Source organism: Eleutherodactylus coqui, chromosome 4 (genome assembly GCF_035609145.1).
Source record: "Eleutherodactylus coqui strain aEleCoq1 chromosome 4, aEleCoq1.hap1, whole genome shotgun sequence".
In the NCBI taxonomy this organism is placed as follows: Eukaryota; Metazoa; Chordata; class Amphibia; order Anura; family Eleutherodactylidae; genus Eleutherodactylus; species Eleutherodactylus coqui.
This window is the reverse complement of record NC_089840.1, coordinates 10,742,625-10,760,973: the sequence shown is the minus strand read 5'-3', so window position 1 is coordinate 10,760,973 and position 18,349 is coordinate 10,742,625. Positions and strand designations below refer to the sequence as shown.

At 49.7% G+C, this 18,349-nt stretch overlaps 1 protein-coding gene and 1 long non-coding RNA gene across 3 annotated transcripts in view; one reads left to right on the top strand and one right to left on the bottom strand.

Moving 5' to 3' along the window:
- Window positions 1–805: 805 nt before the first annotated feature.
- LOC136625098 (uncharacterized) lies at window positions 806–16,515 on the bottom strand. Of its 2 annotated transcripts, XR_010792505.1 has the most exons (4): window positions 16,290–16,515; window positions 15,558–15,656; window positions 2,460–2,530; window positions 806–1,006 (listed from the first exon to the last, which is right to left on the bottom strand). It is a non-coding gene; the product is annotated as an uncharacterized lncRNA (long non-coding RNA). The 2 variants fall into 2 exon arrangements; XR_010792506.1 differs by lacking the exon at window positions 2,460–2,530.
- A 78-nt stretch (window positions 16,516–16,593) lies between these two features.
- The window catches only part of URB1 (URB1 ribosome biogenesis homolog), a 90,126-nt gene continuing 88,370 nt past the window's right edge, over window positions 16,594–18,349 (top strand). The window contains exon 1 of the mRNA XM_066599070.1: window positions 16,594–16,787. Within this exon, the coding sequence (XP_066455167.1) occupies window positions 16,637–16,787 (151 nt within the window). The 5' untranslated portion in view covers window positions 16,594–16,636. The remainder of the gene's footprint in view (window positions 16,788–18,349) is intronic.

Below are 18,349 nucleotides of genomic sequence, written 5' to 3'. Positions count from 1 at the left end.
ATCCTATCAGTTCTCACATACCCCAATAGATTACAGTACCTCTCAAGAAGCATGGGTCATTGGTATCCCTGACTGAGTATACCACAACTTCTGAACGGCCTAAACTATAGTTTAGGTTCCCTTACTTGGTCCATTATGTCGAGATGACTATACAATTGAGATGAGCGAGCCCTGTCCTTAGCGAGTATCTCCCCGCTCGGAAGAAAAGGTTTGGCTGCCGACACGGGTGACAGGTGAGTTGCGGTGGTGAGCAGGGGGGGAGAGAGAGAGATCTCCCCTCCGTTCCTCCCCGCAGCTCCCCGCCCGCCGCCGGATCTTTTCTTCCGAGTGGGCAGGTACTCGCTAAGGGCAATCGATCGAGTAATTGCCCTTAGCGAGTATGCTCGCTCATCTCTACTATACAACATTATTATAGGGTATATATCCCCACCCTATGAGGATACAAGATGGGTATATATATATATATATTCAAATGACAAATGCTTCCGATGCCAGGAGGTGGGGGTAGGTCTTTGCCACTGTCTGTGGGACTGTCTTGCTGTTCAGATCTTTGGGGTCAGGGTACATAGGTTTACCATCACACATTTAACCACTAGCCCTTTTAATCCTATTTGGCAATACTTGGTTATATAAACCAAGATGAGAGCAGATGCATAAACTCTTCCACATGGCTGCCATGGCTGGAGTGACACAACCCTCCCTTTAGACTTTTCTTAGACAAACTTTCATTTCTTATGCAAATCTTTTGGGTGGCGGACTCTTTTCGAAAAGAAACACGGGTATAAAAGTTTTTGAACGTTGGGAAAACTTTATTGACATATTGTCCCTCAGTATGAAGGAGGATATTAACGAATCCCTCAGCTTAACCTCCTGATATCTGGAGAGATCCATGATAGAAGAACCGATGATCACCTTGATGTGAAAGGTAATCCCGAAGGTAAACAGAGATTCCGCGTGTCGACATGTTCGCTTAGATTACCAGGATGAGACTTTTGTCAACTTGGAACTGTACAAAAGGAGAGAAACGCAGGAATTCAATTAGACATAATTAAGTTGTCAACTAATGCCCCATTTACACGGGACGGCCGTCGGGCAAACGATGCCCAACACTAGTCCCCGCATGTACTCGCTCCCAGGCTGTTGCACAGGAGTGAGTATCGTTGGCTCGCAGCATGATGGCTGGAGGGGATTTCTCTCCTCGTTCTCCCCCGCCCCTCTCCATTGACTTAACATAACGGCTGTTCAGTACTGAATGGCTGCTGTTTACACTGACCGATCAGCGATCAGCTCACCATCCATCGTTTATGCTGCATAAAATCCTGAACGATGAGTGTAAACAGCAGCTGTTCAGTACTGAGCGGCCGCTGTGTCAGGTGAATTAAGAGGGGCCGACGAGAGCTCAGAGTGAAATCTCCTTCAGCCGTCCCGGCAGCCTGCTGGCCGCTCTGTCCGAGAGCCAGTGATACTCACTCCGGTGCAGCAGCATGGGAGCGCAGACACACGGGGATGAGTGTGGGGCATCGTTTGCCCGACCTTCATCCCGTGTAAATGGGGCTTTAGTTTGTTGTTTGAGATCTGCTATAGGGGGCCAGATGAGGTACCTCACGTTTCCTACCCACCCTCTTTTCCCCCCCAATTTCCCTTTAACAGGGTATGGGGAATTATTATTGCCTATCGGGCTCCAATCTTAGCTGGGTTTGGTGAATCCTCTATACCATTACTGGGTCCTCACCTTCTCTGCAGAAGGACATGATGCCTCTTAGTTTGTCGGATCGCTGTATATTCACCATTTACCCGCTTTATGTCCAAATTTTTATAAAAAGATGTTGCATTAAATGAGTGAATAGTATGAGATGTAATAACGTCTCCCGCTCCCGTCTGGCATGTGGTCTATTGTGAATAGAATACGGTTAGATGCGATCTCCAAATCTTTGCATTCTTTTGCGCTTTACATTTATTTACATTTTACACAACGGACCAACTTTTTTTAGGATTGGGGTTGTAAATGATTCGGACCACCATATATCCAGCCTCATGCCGCCCCTGCCATCTCTATGGCCGTTGGCTCCGGCTTTCTTACCCCATCTGGATTCCATCATAATATATTAATGTTTTCCTCCTCCTAATCCATGATAAAAGTGAAATAACGCGATGCCCCCCCACATCCCTGATGGAAGGAGGCCGGCTCCCCAGCACTTAACGCCGGGCGTAAAAATAGATCTCAAGTAGTTGTGTTAAAAGCCCGAGGTGATATATAGACTCTGTGTAGGCCGAATGACTTATCTCCCAGTCTAGACTTTCCTATTGAACCGTAGCCAAAAATGTAATCCGCAGCTCCTATCACAAAAACTCAAACAAAACGCAGGGAAACTCAAACAACATGACAAACACAGGGCATCGGGGAGCCTGAGAACCTGCCGCGGGTAACAGGAGCCGTCTGTCACACATTCCATCCTCACCATTCGACTCTTTTGATACCCGGATCACAAGCCATATATTCCCCTCTATTGGAATAGCGTTCATTAGAAACCTGTTAGAGACAACATCAATCTTTTGAAGAATGCTCAGAGTCGTCTAGAAGACGCATTAAAAACTATGGTTGACCACTCCCATGACGATCAGTGCAGAGAAGACTGATGGTCTACCCAGTGACTTTAAGAGCTGGAGAAGTACTTGGATGGTAAAAGCCCATATAAAGGAGCTGTCCGATTCCTTTTTGTTAAAAAATTCCCCCTGGAAATAAGCAGGTTATCCGTTCCCGAGAGGCTAGCGATCAGATGGAGTCTGAAAAGGAAACTGGCAGCAAGTTATCAATTTCCTAACAGCGCACCCACAGGAGAACTGAAGCATTACATGGTGGCCATTGAAATGAGTGAGATGTCTGTGCAATGCATGACTGTGCGGGGTCATCCAGAGCAAGAGATGCTTCTTATGGCTCATTGATAGAGATGCAGAATGAGCATAGCTGGCCAACCTTGTTGATTGCAGCTCATCGGCCAACTATCTAATGTGTGTGTTAGTCTTACGCCCTCCCACCAACAGCAGCTGAGGGAAGAAAAGAAAGCTCTATTCAATCCCGAAATACCCTGTCCTCATCCCGTCACCAAAGGTTCCCCTCACTCCTACGGGTCCCACAGATATGACACCTCCTCATCCAGTCACCAAAGCTTCCCCTCACTTCTAGGGGTTCCACAGATATGACTCCTCCTCATCCAGTCACCAAAGCTTCCCTCATTTCTAGGGGTCCCACAGATATGACTCCTCCTCATCCTGTCACCAAAGCTTCCCCCCACTTCTAGGGGTCCCACAGATATGACACCTCCTCATCCCATTACCAAAGCTTCCCTCACTTCTAGGGGTCCCACAGATATGACACCTCCCCATTCTGTCACCAAAGCTTCCCTCACTTCTAAGGGTCCCAGAGATGTGACCCCTCCTCATCCCATCACCAAAGCTTCCCTCACCTCTAGGGGTCCCACAGATATGATGACTCCTTATCCCGTCACCAAAGGTTCCCTCACTTCTAGGGGTCCCACAGATATGACACCTCCTTATCCCGTCACCAAAGCTTCCCTCACTTCTAGGGGTTCTACAGATATAACACCTCCTCATCTCATCACCAAAGCTTCCTTCACTTCTAGGGGTTCTACAGATATGACACCTCCTCATCTCATCACCAAAGCTTCCTTCACTTCTTGGGTTCCCACAGATATGACACCTCCTCATCTCATCACCAAAGCTTCCATCACTTCCAGGGGTCCCACAGATATGACACCTCCTCATCCCATTACCAAAGCTTCCCTCACTTCTAGGGGTCCCACAGATATGACACCTCCCCATTCTGTCACCAAAGCTTCCCTCACTTCTAAGGGTCCCACAGATATGACACCTCCTCATCCCGTCACCAAAGGTTCCCTCACCTCTAGGGGTCCCACAGATATGATGACTCCTTATCCCGTCACCAAAGGTTCCCTCACTTCTGGGGGTCCCACAGATATGACTCCTCCTCATCCCGTCACCAAAGCTTCCCTCACTTCTAGGGGTCCCACAGATATGATACCTCCTCATCTCATCACCAAAGCTTCCTTCACTTCTTGGGTTCCCACAGATATGACACCTCCTCATCTCATCACCAAAGCTTCTGTCACTTCCAGGGGTTCCACAGATATAACACCTCATCCCGTCACCAGAGCTTCCCTCACTTCTAGGGGTCCTACAGATATGACACCTCCTCATCCCGTCACCAAAGGTTCCCTCACTTCTAGGGGTCCCACAGATATGACACCTCCTCATCCCGTCACCAAAGCTTCCCTCACTTCTAGGGGTCCCACAGATATGACACCTCCTCATCCCGTCACCAAAGCTTCTGATAAGGGCCAAGAGGGGCTGTAAAGAAATTAATATATGTCGCTTATCAAGAATGAATATGTATCAATATATATTTTAGCAAAATGTATGTATTGCAATATATTGTATGTGTAACAGAAGTCATGACTGTTTTAAGGAAGTAACCTGTGGTTTCTGTCTACACTGAAGGTCTACGTCTGACCGAAGTGGAATCAGGAAGTTCACCATAGCAGATGGCTTGACCACAGAGAGTCATCAGTTCTTTAAAGAAAAATATGTTGTCTAAAAGTCATGTGAAATCAGCTATTTCTTAAAAGTCATATATCAAGCCTAAATGTCAAAGTTTATTGAATGATTAAGTCACAAGGTTTTTGTAAGATGTATGGAAATCACGAGGTTATTCCCTGTATTACCAGAGGTCGCGTCCCTGCGTGGGCGATCTTCTATAAAGACTGAGACTATGCCAATAAAGACTCAGAGTTCATTGTTTCACCATATACCGTGTGTAATGGTCAGTACTTTGACTCTCAAGGAGCGCTCCTCCTGCTTAGGTCAATTCGGAACCGGACAACATAACTGACCAGTCTGTTTGAACAAATTAACCCTCGACAGTTCTTGGCGTCCAACTAGGGGGCGGGGCTTATCTTTACGGGACATCGCAACCAGTAGACTGAAACAAACTCCTGGCCCGTTGACGTGGATACTGGATCCTGAGACCCCAGACTGCAAACACCGGTGTACAGGTAAGAGCTTATCTTACTATTATACAGTCTGGATTCTTTTGATCTGTGTCTCTAACGGACTAGAGGTTAGTTGTTGCCTGTTTCCTATATTTTCTGCCCCGTCCATATTTTAGAGTGAATAAGTTCATTTAACTGTCCTAGACGGAAGAACTCACTCATTGGGACTTAAAGAGTCATGTTGTCTGTATTGGAGATTGAAATAATTGTTATTGTTATAGTCTCATTTCTGGCAGTCATATTCTTACTCTGGATCTGTTATAATATTACTAAAAGTTCCCTAAGAGGCGAAGTCTGGTCTCCCCTGAATCCTAGTGTTTGAAGTTGACCACGTTTTAGTTCTGTAAATCTATTCCGGGACAGGGAACTGTGTGTTCCCAGATAGTCTCAGTGATTATCTTAGTTTACTGTGTGAAATATACGTCCTGTATACTTAGTGAAGAATAGTTGGAAGTGGTCAAGATGGGGTCTGAACAATCTAAGATATATCAGACTCCTATTGAGATAATTAAAGATAGAGAAGGGGAGGACATTTGCAGACAAGCCTATAAAGTTTACAAACGTATAGGCCTTAAGAAGGTGGGAACATTCAATTATGAATTTTGGTCACAATATGAGGATAAGCATAGAAAGGAAATAAGAAAAAAGGGTTTGGAAAAAGGCATGAAGGCTATTCTGGACTGCTCTAAAACAGCAGAAGACGAACACTGGGACTCCGAGTCCCGAGGCGAGGGCATTTTAGTTTATTGTCCTATGCCCCGGCCACCAATAGACGTTCCCATGGAAACCCCTACGGTTCCATTAGTCTCTCCTGTCGTCCCGGCCGCTCCACCAATGTCTCCTAATAATCCCTTTAATTCTCTGTATCCCAATTTGCCGCCCTTGCCTCCTACGTATCCACAGGCTACTGCCCAGATGGATACACCTCCCTACAGCCCTCAATCAGGATCCCCGGGCCCTGAAGTAAATAGAGGTCCGGCTTGGGACTGTCCACGTTGTGGTCAACAGAATGCCTGTTTTAGAGAAATCTGTACGGTATGTGGGACTCCACGTCGCAGGGATCAGTGTAGACAACCGATTCCCTTATTCCCAGTTACAACCTCCACTACCCATTATAGAGAACCAAACAGACCGAGTCCACCATTGGGCACGGTCAGACAGGAGGACACTGACAGACCATCGTCTTCTAATGACAGACCTACGGACGCACATAGACCAACTCCCGGGTCTACAGTCACTACATGGCGACCCTGGAGCGCCACAGACCAGATGGCACTGTGTCAGCAACTGCCCGATCCCCAGACAGAGCCAGCAGCTTTCCATAGAAAGTTGGAAGTCATACAGAAAAACTACTCTGCCACTTGGACAGATATGGAATGTCTTATGAATGTAAAATGTCCTCTGGGCCTTTACAATAGTATTGCTCAATTTTGTGGTCTTGAAGATCGCCCAGATGACCCCCAGACATTACTTAGTGGTACTCAATATGTGGACAAGGTTAAAGCCTGGTTTAAGGACAAAGCCCAAGAGAGACGTACAGCCCTAACCCAGTGTAGACAGAACAAAGGCGAGTCTATTGAATGTTACTTTGGCCGTTTAGAGGAAGTTGGCAGAGATCTGGGCTTGTATGATTGTCCAAAAGCAATACGTAATGCTGCTTTTTGTGAAGCCTTTATGCAAGGAATAGATAAGCGCCTGTCCGAACGCGTTAAAGCATGTACCCCTGATTGGCGACAGGCCAGACCGCGTGATCTATATAAGAAAGCTGTAGGATTTGTCATGGACACAGAAGACCACGCAAAGGGTGTTATGGTTAAACATTACACCATGGAGGGGGACACAGTCCGACTTACAGACCCCAGGCGGGAGACCCGTAAGTGTTATAACTGCGGGAAGACTGGACACTTGGCCCATAATTGTAGAGCCCCTAAACGCCCTAGACAGAACACGTCAGACGAAAGGGGGCAACAGGGAAGTACGGCCAATACCACATCATCCCGCCCACAGGGAAATAACGGGTATACCAATTACCAATGAAGGTCTGGCACTCCTTCCCCCGTGTCCCTTATAGTTACTGACGCACGTGGGCCACAAATTTTTCAGCCTCTAAAAATCCAGGGGAAGGAGGTGCCCTTTTTAATTGACACAGGGGCCACTAAATCATGTGTCAGTACCTCACAAGTCAATGACCTTAGTATTCCCCTCTCAGACTCCATAGCCATAGCCGTTGGAGTGTCCGGTGAACCAACACCCATGCGTGAGACCAAGCCCATAGAAGTCTCTTTTCAAGGGTCACAAGTCCTCACTCGCTTTCTGGTGTCACCCGCTGGGGATTGCATCATGGGAACCGATGTGATGGGACCCCTGGGGTGCTGTATTCAGCTCCATCCTTCCGGTGAGGCTCATGTCAGTACCTCTGCGGCCGACCACCAAGTATTCTGTCTCATGGCAGCAGACTTGGTCACTCCGCCTCCTTCTTGTACTGTATATGTGTTGACCCCAGAAGATACACAGGTTCTCTCAGCAGTGCCAGAGACCCTTTGGGCAAAAGGGAAGACAGACTTGGGCCATCTCCACGTACCCCCAGTCATGGTATATCTCAAAGATGGGGAAAAAGCCCCCATGATCCGCCAGTATCCCCTAGCCATGGCACAGGAAGACGCAATAGCCTCCACTATTACAGAGTTATGTGCCTTGAATGCTTTAAAACCTTGCGTCTCACCCGCTAACACGCCACTCTTCCTGGTTAAAAAGAAAGGGAAGAAAGGCGAACCTGATACCTACCGGATGGTTCACGATCTAAGAGAAATTAATAAGGTGACCATCCTAGAAACACCTTTGGTCCCCAACCCTTACACTCTGTTGTCCACCATACCATCCGGAACCTATTGGTACACTGTGATCGATCTCGCCAATGCATTTATGTCCGTCCCGCTCCACCCCGATTGCCAGTACCTGTTTGCCTTCACGTTCCGAGGAAAACAGTACTGCTGGACTGTCCTACCACAAGGGGCACAAAACAGCCCAAATCAATTCACCCGATGTATGAGGCTTGTACTTGATGCATGGACGGTCCCACCAGGTGTGGCCCTGCTTCAGTATGTTGATGATCTCCTACTCTGTGCACCGGACAGACCTACCTGTGTTGCGGCCTCATTCAGCCTCCTTTGTTTTCTTGCAGACAGCGGGTGTAAAGCCAGTAAAGACAAATTACAGTTTTGCAAATCTCATGTTGTGTTTCTTGGTCACTGCCTAGGTCCTGGTACAAAACACCTCACGCCAGAACGTACCAAGGTGGTGGAGGACATGCCACTCCCTGCCTCCCATGCTCAGTTGCGGACATTTCTGGGGTTAGTTTCATATTGTCGGCCATGGATTCGCTCTGCCTCCATGACCATGCAGCCTCTGTACGACTGCCTGAGCTCGAAGCCATTTGCTTTGTCTCCGGAAGCCGAGTCAGCTTTCCATCAGCTGAAAATACAGATTACCAGTGCTCCAGCACTGGGTCTGCCTGACTATGATAAACCCTTCCAGATGTTCGTGACTGAGATGGCGGGACATGCTACTGCCGTCCTCACACAAGAGCATGGTGACAAAAAGCGCCCTGTAGCATACTACAGTGCACATCTTGATGCAGTAGCCAGGGGTTCACCCTCCTGTGTAAGAGCAGTTCTGGCTGTACAAGCACTACTTGAGAAAGCTTCTGAGGTGGTCCTAGACTACCCTCTTGTGGTCCTCACGCCCCATGACGTACATGGAATTCTGACACAGGTGAGCCGTAGACATCTGTCTCTTGCTAGACAGGTTAAAATGGAACTTGCAGTACACTCTTCATCCAATGTCTCATTTCAACGTTGCACAACTTTGAATCCGGCCACCTTACTGCCATTAGGTGACACTGATTCAAAAGGGGGAGTAAGCACAGGGGATCAACTTTTTGTCAATTCCCTAGGCGAAGAGGAAGCTTTTGACACCGAGCACCAGCATGACTGTGCTGCTCTGATGGAGCAGGAGACAGCTGGATTTGCTCATGTCACAGATAAGCCTCTCCTGAACCCCCACCTTGAAATGTTTGTGGATGGATCACGATACCAGAATGAGATGGGCAGATTTGTGACAGGGTTTGCTGTAGTATCAATGAATGAAGTACTGATAGGCCGCGCCTTGCCCCCACATATGTCAGCACAGGAAGCGGAGCTGTGCGCTCTGACCGAGGCCTGCAAGCTCGCCCGGGGAGTCACTGCTAATATCTACACGGACTCCAGGTACGCGTTTGGCGTTGCGCATGACTATGGGCCGATTTGGCGCGCGCGGAGCTTCCTAACAGCTCAAGGCAGACCGATAAAGAATGGTGAGGCAGTAAGTAGTTTAATGTCAGCTATCATGCTCCCGAAGCAGGTAGCCATAATAAAGGTAAAGGCACACACCCAAGGGGACTCCTTGGAAAGCAGAGGCAACGAGAAGGCAGACGGAGCAGCTAAGGCTGCAGCCCTGCTGGACTGGAGGGCACCCGTGTGCAGAGTTCAGACCAGGTCCTGCCCAGCGGAGGAGGATCCTGATCCCCCTGCTAAGGACCAGACCCTCTCTGTCCCACCACAGAAGGAGGTGGACCTACTCCCCTCAGGGCAAGAGCAGGAGCGCTGGGCAAGTGCAGGGGCAGTAAAAGGAAATGAAGGTTGGATGATGGGTTCCCGTATGTGTTTACCTGCGGCTGCCTATCCTAGTATGGCCCTTTTGGCTCATGGAAAGGTGCACGCTTCTCGTAATGCCATGGTAGCCCTGGTGGAGAAAATGTGGTACGCTCCGGGATTTGACAGGATGGCAAAGGCATACGTCAAGGCTTGTGAAATCTGTGCACTACACAACCCCGGTCAAGTAGTAAAGACCCCTCGGAAGTGCACTCCGCGACCTTTGTACCCCTTCCAGAGACTACAGATAGATTACATCCAGCTGCCCAGGTCAGGAAGGTATGAGTATGTCCTGGTATGCATTGACCTCTTTTCTGGGTGGGCTGAGGCCTACCCGGTCACGAAGGCCACTGCCCAGGCCACTGCAAAGAAACTTGTGTCAGAGTTAGTGTGCAGATTTGGGGTACCAGAGACCATTGAGAGCGACCGTGGTACTCACTTCACTGGTGAGGTAATGAAGGAAGTCATGTCCGCCTTAGGAGTAGAGCAGGCCTTTCACACCCCCTATCATCCGCAGAGCTCCGGAAAAGTAGAAAGACTCAATGGCACCCTCAAACTTAAGATACAGAAAGCCATGGTTGAAACAGGAAAACCTTGGCCCGAGTGCCTACCTCTGGCCCTCTACTCAGTACGGACCACACCAAATAGGAAAACAGGACTGTCTCCTTATGAGATTCTATTTGGCTCCGTGCCCAGGTTAGGACTGTATCACCCACAAGCTCTATCCCTGGGTCATGATAAAGTTACTTCCTTTGTGCAGGACTTATGCCAAAAGCTAAAAATAACGCACGACCTAGTCTTCTCTTCTATTTCAGACCCTGATAGTTTGGAAGGATCCCACTCTCTGAATCCCGGAGATTGGGTGGTGGTAAAAAGACACGTCAGAAAGACTTTGGAACCTCGCTTTGACGGACCATACCAAGTGCTGTTAACCACTCCCACCTCGGTCAAGCTAGAAGGCAAACCCACTTGGATCCATGCCTCACACTGCAAGAAAGTTCCAACGCCTCAGCACCACGAGGGGGGTGGAGAATAAGCCCAACCCAGGGTGGGGGAGGGGGATGGCAACCTGGACACCAGCATTGATAGTCTGGATAGGTGTATTATTTACCCTTTGTTTTCTTGGACTACTCTCTTTTCGGGACAATTCCTCATCAACTGTCGATGTAAGAAGAAGATGGACTGTTTGGGCGGAAGGACACCCCAACATGTGGGAATACTTTGCAAAAGACGTACTGAATATTTCCCACATGTGCATGCCCAACCTGCGGAGTGGGGAAGATATTTTACGGACTTGCTTACTGTCTATCCCCACTCCAATAAAGACACTTCGCAATATATATTCAATAGTGCATAATGATAGTGATGTGGAGGAGAGCAATGTTATCCAGGAAAATACCTTTCTTAATGTATATGAATATTGTCCCCACTGTGATGCGGTCGAACATACACTTTGGTCTAATATGACTCGTTTCCGGGTCAGGAATGTCGCTCCGGCTGAGGTATGCTATAACTTCACGTGTAATAAAGAATATATGGGAGGTTGTGCGCAGAGAACCAGGGTGACTAGTGATTCCCAGAGACTCTGTAATCGCACAGTCGAGCAATGTAGAAAGGTACATACTCCTATGCTCTGCAACCACACAGTCCGAAGCCCCAGCCATTTTAGGCACGTCAAATTACCATTAGGCTGGGTCCTGTCCTGCGGTAACCTGACTTACACATATATTCCAGCTAACCTGACCGGAGGTCCCTGCTCCTTAGCTAGATTAAGTATACTAATGTACCAAAAACCTAGCATCCCACAACTCACCAACAGACAAAAGAGGGAGGTAGAAGGACTGGATAGCAACTGTGAAGGACCACCCACTCTACTTAGCTACTCAGAACATACGGCACTGGCAGTCAGTATTGTGGGTGTTCCCGGGTTGGTACAATATAACGCAAGAGTAATCAATGGATTAGCATGCGATATGGTAAAGGGCCTGAATGCTACATCACAGGCCTTGGACCTCCTCCTACTAGACATACAAGGAGTCAGGAAAGCAGCTTTACAAAATAGAGCCGCCATAGATTACCTGTTGCTCGCGGTAAACCACGGATGTGAGGAATTTGAGGGGATGTGTTGTTTCAACCTCTCTGATCACTCAGAATCCATTCACCAAAAGATCAATACCTTGGGAAAAATAGCTACTAGCATAAAACAGGATAAAGACCAGGGATGGTTTAATTTTCTTAACCCTGCAAATTGGTTTTCTGGTCTGGGAGGATGGTTCATGGGAATCCTACAAAGTATATTACAGATAATTGTCATGCTGTTGTGTATATATATAATAATCAAAGTCATAATCTCTTGTGTGAGCAAATGTACGGCAAAAGCCTTTACAGCCCCTGTGTAGGCCGACCCCTGCTGGATGAAGGCAGAACATACGGCGGTTCCTTCCAGTCTTGTCACTAGGTAGTGTAGGGTCAGGGTAACGCGACCTGGACGTGTTCACCACTAGAACTAACTCCAGGAGGGACATTGGTGTGGGTGAAGATTAGGGAATCCCCTGCCGTGCGTACCTGTGCACGCTACTAGTATTGTAACATCATACTAGAGAACCCTTATATGGGCTAGTCGACCAATAAGACCTACCTCGACTATGACTTTTCAAAATAGAACTGGACCCTGCGTGTGTCTTCCTGATGTCCAAAATGGGGGAATGATAAGGGCCAAGAGGGGCTGTAAAGAAATTAATATATGTCGCTTATCAAGAATGAATATGTATCAATATATATTTTAGCAAAATGTATGTATTGCAATATATTGTATGTGTAACAGAAGTCATGACTGTTTTAAGGAAGTAACCTGTGGTTTCTGTCTACACTGAAGGTCTACGTCTGACCGAAGTGGAATCAGGAAGTTCACCATAGCAGATGGCTTGACCACAGAGAGTCATCAGTTCTTTAAAGAAAAATATGTTGTCTAAAAGTCATGTGAAATCAGCTATTTCTTAAAAGTCATATATCAAGCCTAAATGTCAAAGTTTATTGAATGATTAAGTCACAAGGTTTTTGTAAGATGTATGGAAATCACGAGGTTATTCCCTGTATTACCAGAGGTCGCGTCCCTGCGTGGGCGATCTTCTATAAAGACTGAGACTATGCCAATAAAGACTCAGAGTTCATTGTTTCACCATATACCGTGTGTAATGGTCAGTACTTTGACTCTCAAGGAGCGCTCCTCCTGCTTAGGTCAATTCGGAACCGGACAACATAACTGACCAGTCTGTTTGAACAAATTAACCCTCGACAGTTCCCTCACTTCTAGGGGTCCCACAAATATGACACCTCCTTATCCCGTCACCAGAGCTTCCCTCACTTCTAGGGGTCCCACAGATATGACACCTCCTCATCCCGTCACCAAAGCTTCCCTCACTTCTAGTGGTCCCACAGATATGACACCTCCTCATCCCGTCACCAGAGCTTCCCTCACTTCTAGGGGTTCATCAGATATGACTCCTCCTCATCCCGTCACCAAAGGTTCCCTCACTTCTAGGGGTCCCACAGATATGACACCTCCTCATCCCGTCACCAAAGCTTCCCTCACTTCTAGGGGTCCCACAGATATGACACCTCCTCATCCCGTCACCAAAGGTTCCCTCACTTCTAGGGGTCCCACAGATATGACTCCTCCTCATCCCGTCACCAAAGCTTCACTTCTAGGGGTCCCACAGATATGATACCTCCTCATCCCGTCACCAAAGCTTCCCTCACTTCTAGGGGTCCCACAGATATGATACCTCCTCCTCCCATCAACAGAGCTTCCCTCACTTCTAGGGGTCCCACAGATATGATACCTCCTCATCCCGTCACCAAAGCTTCCCTCACTTCTAGGGGTCCCACAGATATGACACCTCCTCATCCCGTCACCAAAGGTTCCCTCACTTCTAGGGGTCCCACAGATATGACCCCTCCTCATCCCGTCACCAAAGGTTCCCTCACTTCTAGGGGTCCTACAGATATGACTCCTCCTCAACCCATCACCAAAGCTTCCCTCACTTCTAGGGGTCCCACAAATATGACACCTCCTTATCCCGTCACCAGAGCTTCCCTCACTTCTAGGGGTCCCACAGATATGACACCTCCTCATCCCGTCACCAAAGCTTCCCTCACTTCTAGGGGTCCCACAGACATAACACCTCCTTATCCCGTCACCAAAGGTTCCCTCACTTCTAGGGGTCCCACAGACATAACACCTCCTCATCCCGTCACCAGAGCTTCCCTCACTTCTAGGGGTTCATCAGATATGACTCCTCCTCATCCCGTCACCAAAGGTTCCCTCACTTCTAGGGGTCCCACAGATATGACACCTCCTCATCCCGTCACCAAAGCTTCCCTCACTTCTAGGGGTCCCACAGATATGACACCTCCTCATCCCGTCACCAAAGGTTCCCTCACTTCTAGGGGTCCCACAGATATGACTCCTCCTCATCCCGTCACCAAAGCTTCACTTCTAGGGGTCCCACAGATATGACTCCTCCTCATCCCGTCACCAAAGCTTCCCTCACTTCTAGGGGTCCCACAGATATGATACCTCCTCATCCCGTCACCAAAGCTTCCCTCACTTCTAGGGGTCCCACAGATATGATACCTCCTCCTCCCATCAACAGAGCTTCCCTCACTTCTAGGGGTCCCACAGATATGATACCTCCTCATCCCGTCACCAAAGCTTCCCTCACTTCTAGGGGTCCCACAGATATGACACCTCCTCATCCCGTCACCAAAGGTTCCCTCACTTCTAGGGGTCCCACAGATATGACCCCTCCTCATCCCGTCACCAAAGGTTCCCTCACTTCTAGGGGTCCTACAGATATGACTCCTCCTCAACCCATCACCAAAGCTTCCCTCACTTCTAGGGGTCCCACAAATATGACACCTCCTTATCCCGTCACCAGAGCTTCCCTCACTTCTAGGGGTCCCACAGATATGACACCTCCTCATCCCGTCACCAAAGCTTCCCTCACTTCTAGGGGTCCCACAGACATAACACCTCCTTATCCCGTCACCAAAGGTTCCCTCACTTCTAGGGGTCCCACAGATATGATACCTCCTCATCCCGTCACCAAAGCTTCCTCTCACTTCTAGGGGTCCTACAGATATGACACCTCCTCATCCCGTCACCAGAGCTTCCCTCACTTCTAGGGGTCCCACAGACATAACACCTCCTTATCCCGTCACCAGAGCTTCCCTCACTTCTAGGGGTCCTACAGATATGACTCCTCCTCATCCCATCACCAGAGCTTCCCTCACTTCTAGGGGTCCCACAGATATGACACCTCCTCATCCCGTCACCAAAGCTTCCTCTCACTTCTAGGGGTCCTACAGATATAACACCTCCTCATCCCGTCACCAGAGCTTCCTTCACTTCTAGGGGTCCCACAAATATGACACCTCCTCATCCCGTCACCAGAGCTTCCCTCACTTCTAGGGGTGCCACAGATATGACTCCTCCTCATCCCATCACCAAAGCTTCCCTCACTTCTAGGGGTCCCACAGATATGACACCTCCTCATCCCGTCACCAAAGCTTCCCTCACTTCTAGGGGTCCCACAGATGACACCTCCTCATCCCGTCACCAAAGCTTCCAAGATGACTTCATGGCTTGTGCTCTCGAGTCGCGGACACAACTTATCATACATTGTATCTCTCTACCCAAGACAAGATGGATCTCAATGTACTCAACATGTTGCTTCTCCGTGTGCCAACCAAATACCTCCTCCCTGAAGCGACTACTTACCTCCTCCCCGAAGCGACTACTTACCTCCTCTGTCCAGAACAGCGGGGCTTCTAGAGTCATGTCTGTAATGATTCCTCCGTTTATTCCTGACTGCAGGAACTAAAATGTAATTGAAAGTAAATAAATCAGTCAGTAATCCCCGGACGGCGTTCGTGTCCGACGGAGTACGTGCCGACATGCAACCTATGGCCGCCTGCAGACGAGCGGGTCGGATCCGGCAGCGAGAATTCTCGCCGCGGGACCTGACCCGAGAGCCTGCAGGGACGAGCGCGTACTCACCCGCGCCTGGCGGCCCCGGCTCTTTCATGTGCCAGCTGCAGCGCAGCCGGCGCATGCGCAGACCGCAGCCGGTGGCCGGGTGAGTGCGTGCCCCGCACAAAAATAGGACATGCCGCGGTTTGTTTGCCACGTGAGATTTCGCGCGGCCAAACCGCGGCCGTCTGCATAGGAGTGCGTATTGTAATGCACTCCTATGCAAACTTTCAGTGGCGGAAATCCCGCGGGAAATCCCGCCTCCGCCCGTGTGCAGGCGGCCTACATTGGTACCGAATACTCACCAAAACAGGACATACGGCCGGATTGTCGTGCGGGAGATAAAACACTAATACATATATATATAATCTTTATTTGTATAGCGCCAACGTATTCCCCAGCGCTTATGTATATGGGGGCGCCGGTACTGATAATGGACGTAATCATATATAAACTCCTTGTAGGTGATGGATGGTTTACCAGGAGGGCAGCGGCGGCTTCTATGGTGTACTGTGCGTGCAGGTGGGATACGAGCGGACTGCCCCGCGGTGGTGATAACTGGTACTGCAGGACTCTTCATCCGCTGCCGGTGACTCGGCGCTCAGTATTCTCTGCACTCTCCCCATGTTAGACCCCCGTGGTCTCCGCTCCTCTCCGGCTGTCAGCTGCAGCCCGGCCACTGTGTGTTATTTATACTATTCCATACTGCCGGAACCCTTTCAGACGGGATCTTGTTTCCGGGGGAGCGCGTTGTGAGCGGGCTGCTTCCGGTGTGGTGTTCCCACGTGTTTTGCTGTAGGTGACAGTAAGGAAGGTGCATCCAGCAGATGATGGGGAAGAAGAGGAAGAGCCCCGCGGCCAATGAGGACCCGAAAGAGGGGCCCGAGGAGCCCCCCAAGAAAGCCAAGTCACCGGAAGTGGAGTTCACAGGGACCCTGTTCAAGTCCTTAGTGAGAGACCCCCAGACTGCACTGAGAGGTGGGCGATGGAAATACGGCTGGCGGACAACAGATATGCCCCCCAGTGCAGCTCTCCCAGGGGTTGTCGGCCCCCCCGGACTACCAAGTTCTGTGTGTTTTCCTGCTCTGCGTCCTCCCAGCCGGGTGTTCATGGCGGATAAAAAATTGTAATTCGCTTGTGAAACCGTGGAAGAGCTCTGCGGTTGCTGTGCTATGGTGATTGTGCTGCGGCTGCGGTGATTGTGCTGCGGTCGTTGTGCTGCGGTGATTGTGCTGCGGCTGCGGTCGTTGTGCTGCGGCTGCGGTCGTTGTGCTGCGGCTGCGGTTGTTGTGCTGCGGTTGCTGAGCTGCGGTCGCGGTCGCCTATGCTGCGGTCGTTGCTGTGAACCCGCAAGCTGGATATAACCCCCAGTGGGCAAAATCCGTGCGCGGTGCCCTGACGCGTTCGCATGAAGGAGTCACTTGCTGTTCTTCACACCCATTGGTGCAGGATGCGTTGGAGTATCATACGAGAGTTTTGCCCGTTGATGAGGCTAAATCCGCATGTAGATCGGCGGTAAAGCCCGCGGCAGAGTGTGGTTGTACCGGCAGAATCTGCTGTATGCCGTCCCGCCGGCCGCGTCCGCGAGGAGGGAAGCTTTACATTTGTGGTTTTCAGGCCCCCATGTAAAGGTGTGGATTCTGCGCTGCAGTTAACCCCGCGGACAGTTTCCGCCCGTGTTTAGTGCGTATTTTCTCTGCAGCGGGTCAAGAGCTTTAGAATGTCATCCCCATTGCTGCGACTGTAAATGCCGGCAATCCAGATGGAAGATCTGCTGCAGATCCGCCCCGGGCGAACACCGGATTGGGGGATGCTCTGCGACTCGGAAATGCGTTCCGCGGATTTCCGATCTGTGTGGGCGAGATTTTTAAACCGTCATTCCCGTAGCTTGTACCGTAAATACTGCGAATCTGCCATGCAGAAAATCTCGTGCGAATATAAACGCCGTTCTTTGGATTGAGTCATACACACGAGCGATGGTTTCCAAACCGTGGCAGGTCCGATCTATTCGTGTTCGGAACACATCGCCCCTTGTTTTCAGTAAACGTCTCGTACGGCGCGCGATGCGAGGTTTCCCGTTGAAAACATTGGGAAACGCTTGCAGATCCTGTAGCGCGCCGGATGATGGCTGCTTCACCGAAGGGGGGGGAGGCTTTTTTGCCAGAATAATGCCGCACGTTGGCGAGTGCGATCTCGCGCTCACCCATGTGTAGGTAGACTAAGGGCTCCTGCCCACGGGCGAACTTTCACTACGTTCCCCGCGGCGATAATCTGTCCGCGAGGAGTGCAGTAAACGCTTTCCATAGCGTTGCTATGGAAAGCGCAGCCCCTCTGTCCGGGAGAGGAGAATCAGCGATTCTCCGGTGAGCCTGTCTGTCAGACTCACCACAGAGATATGTCTGCCGACTCCGGCTCCCGCGGCGGATATCGCAACGCCTGTGGACAAGCAGCCTAAGGAGGCTGCTCTATTAACTTTTTTCCCCCTCGTTTTTGGCTTTTCCTCCCCACAAAGAAATCAAAGATGGCGGCCCTGGGGACCT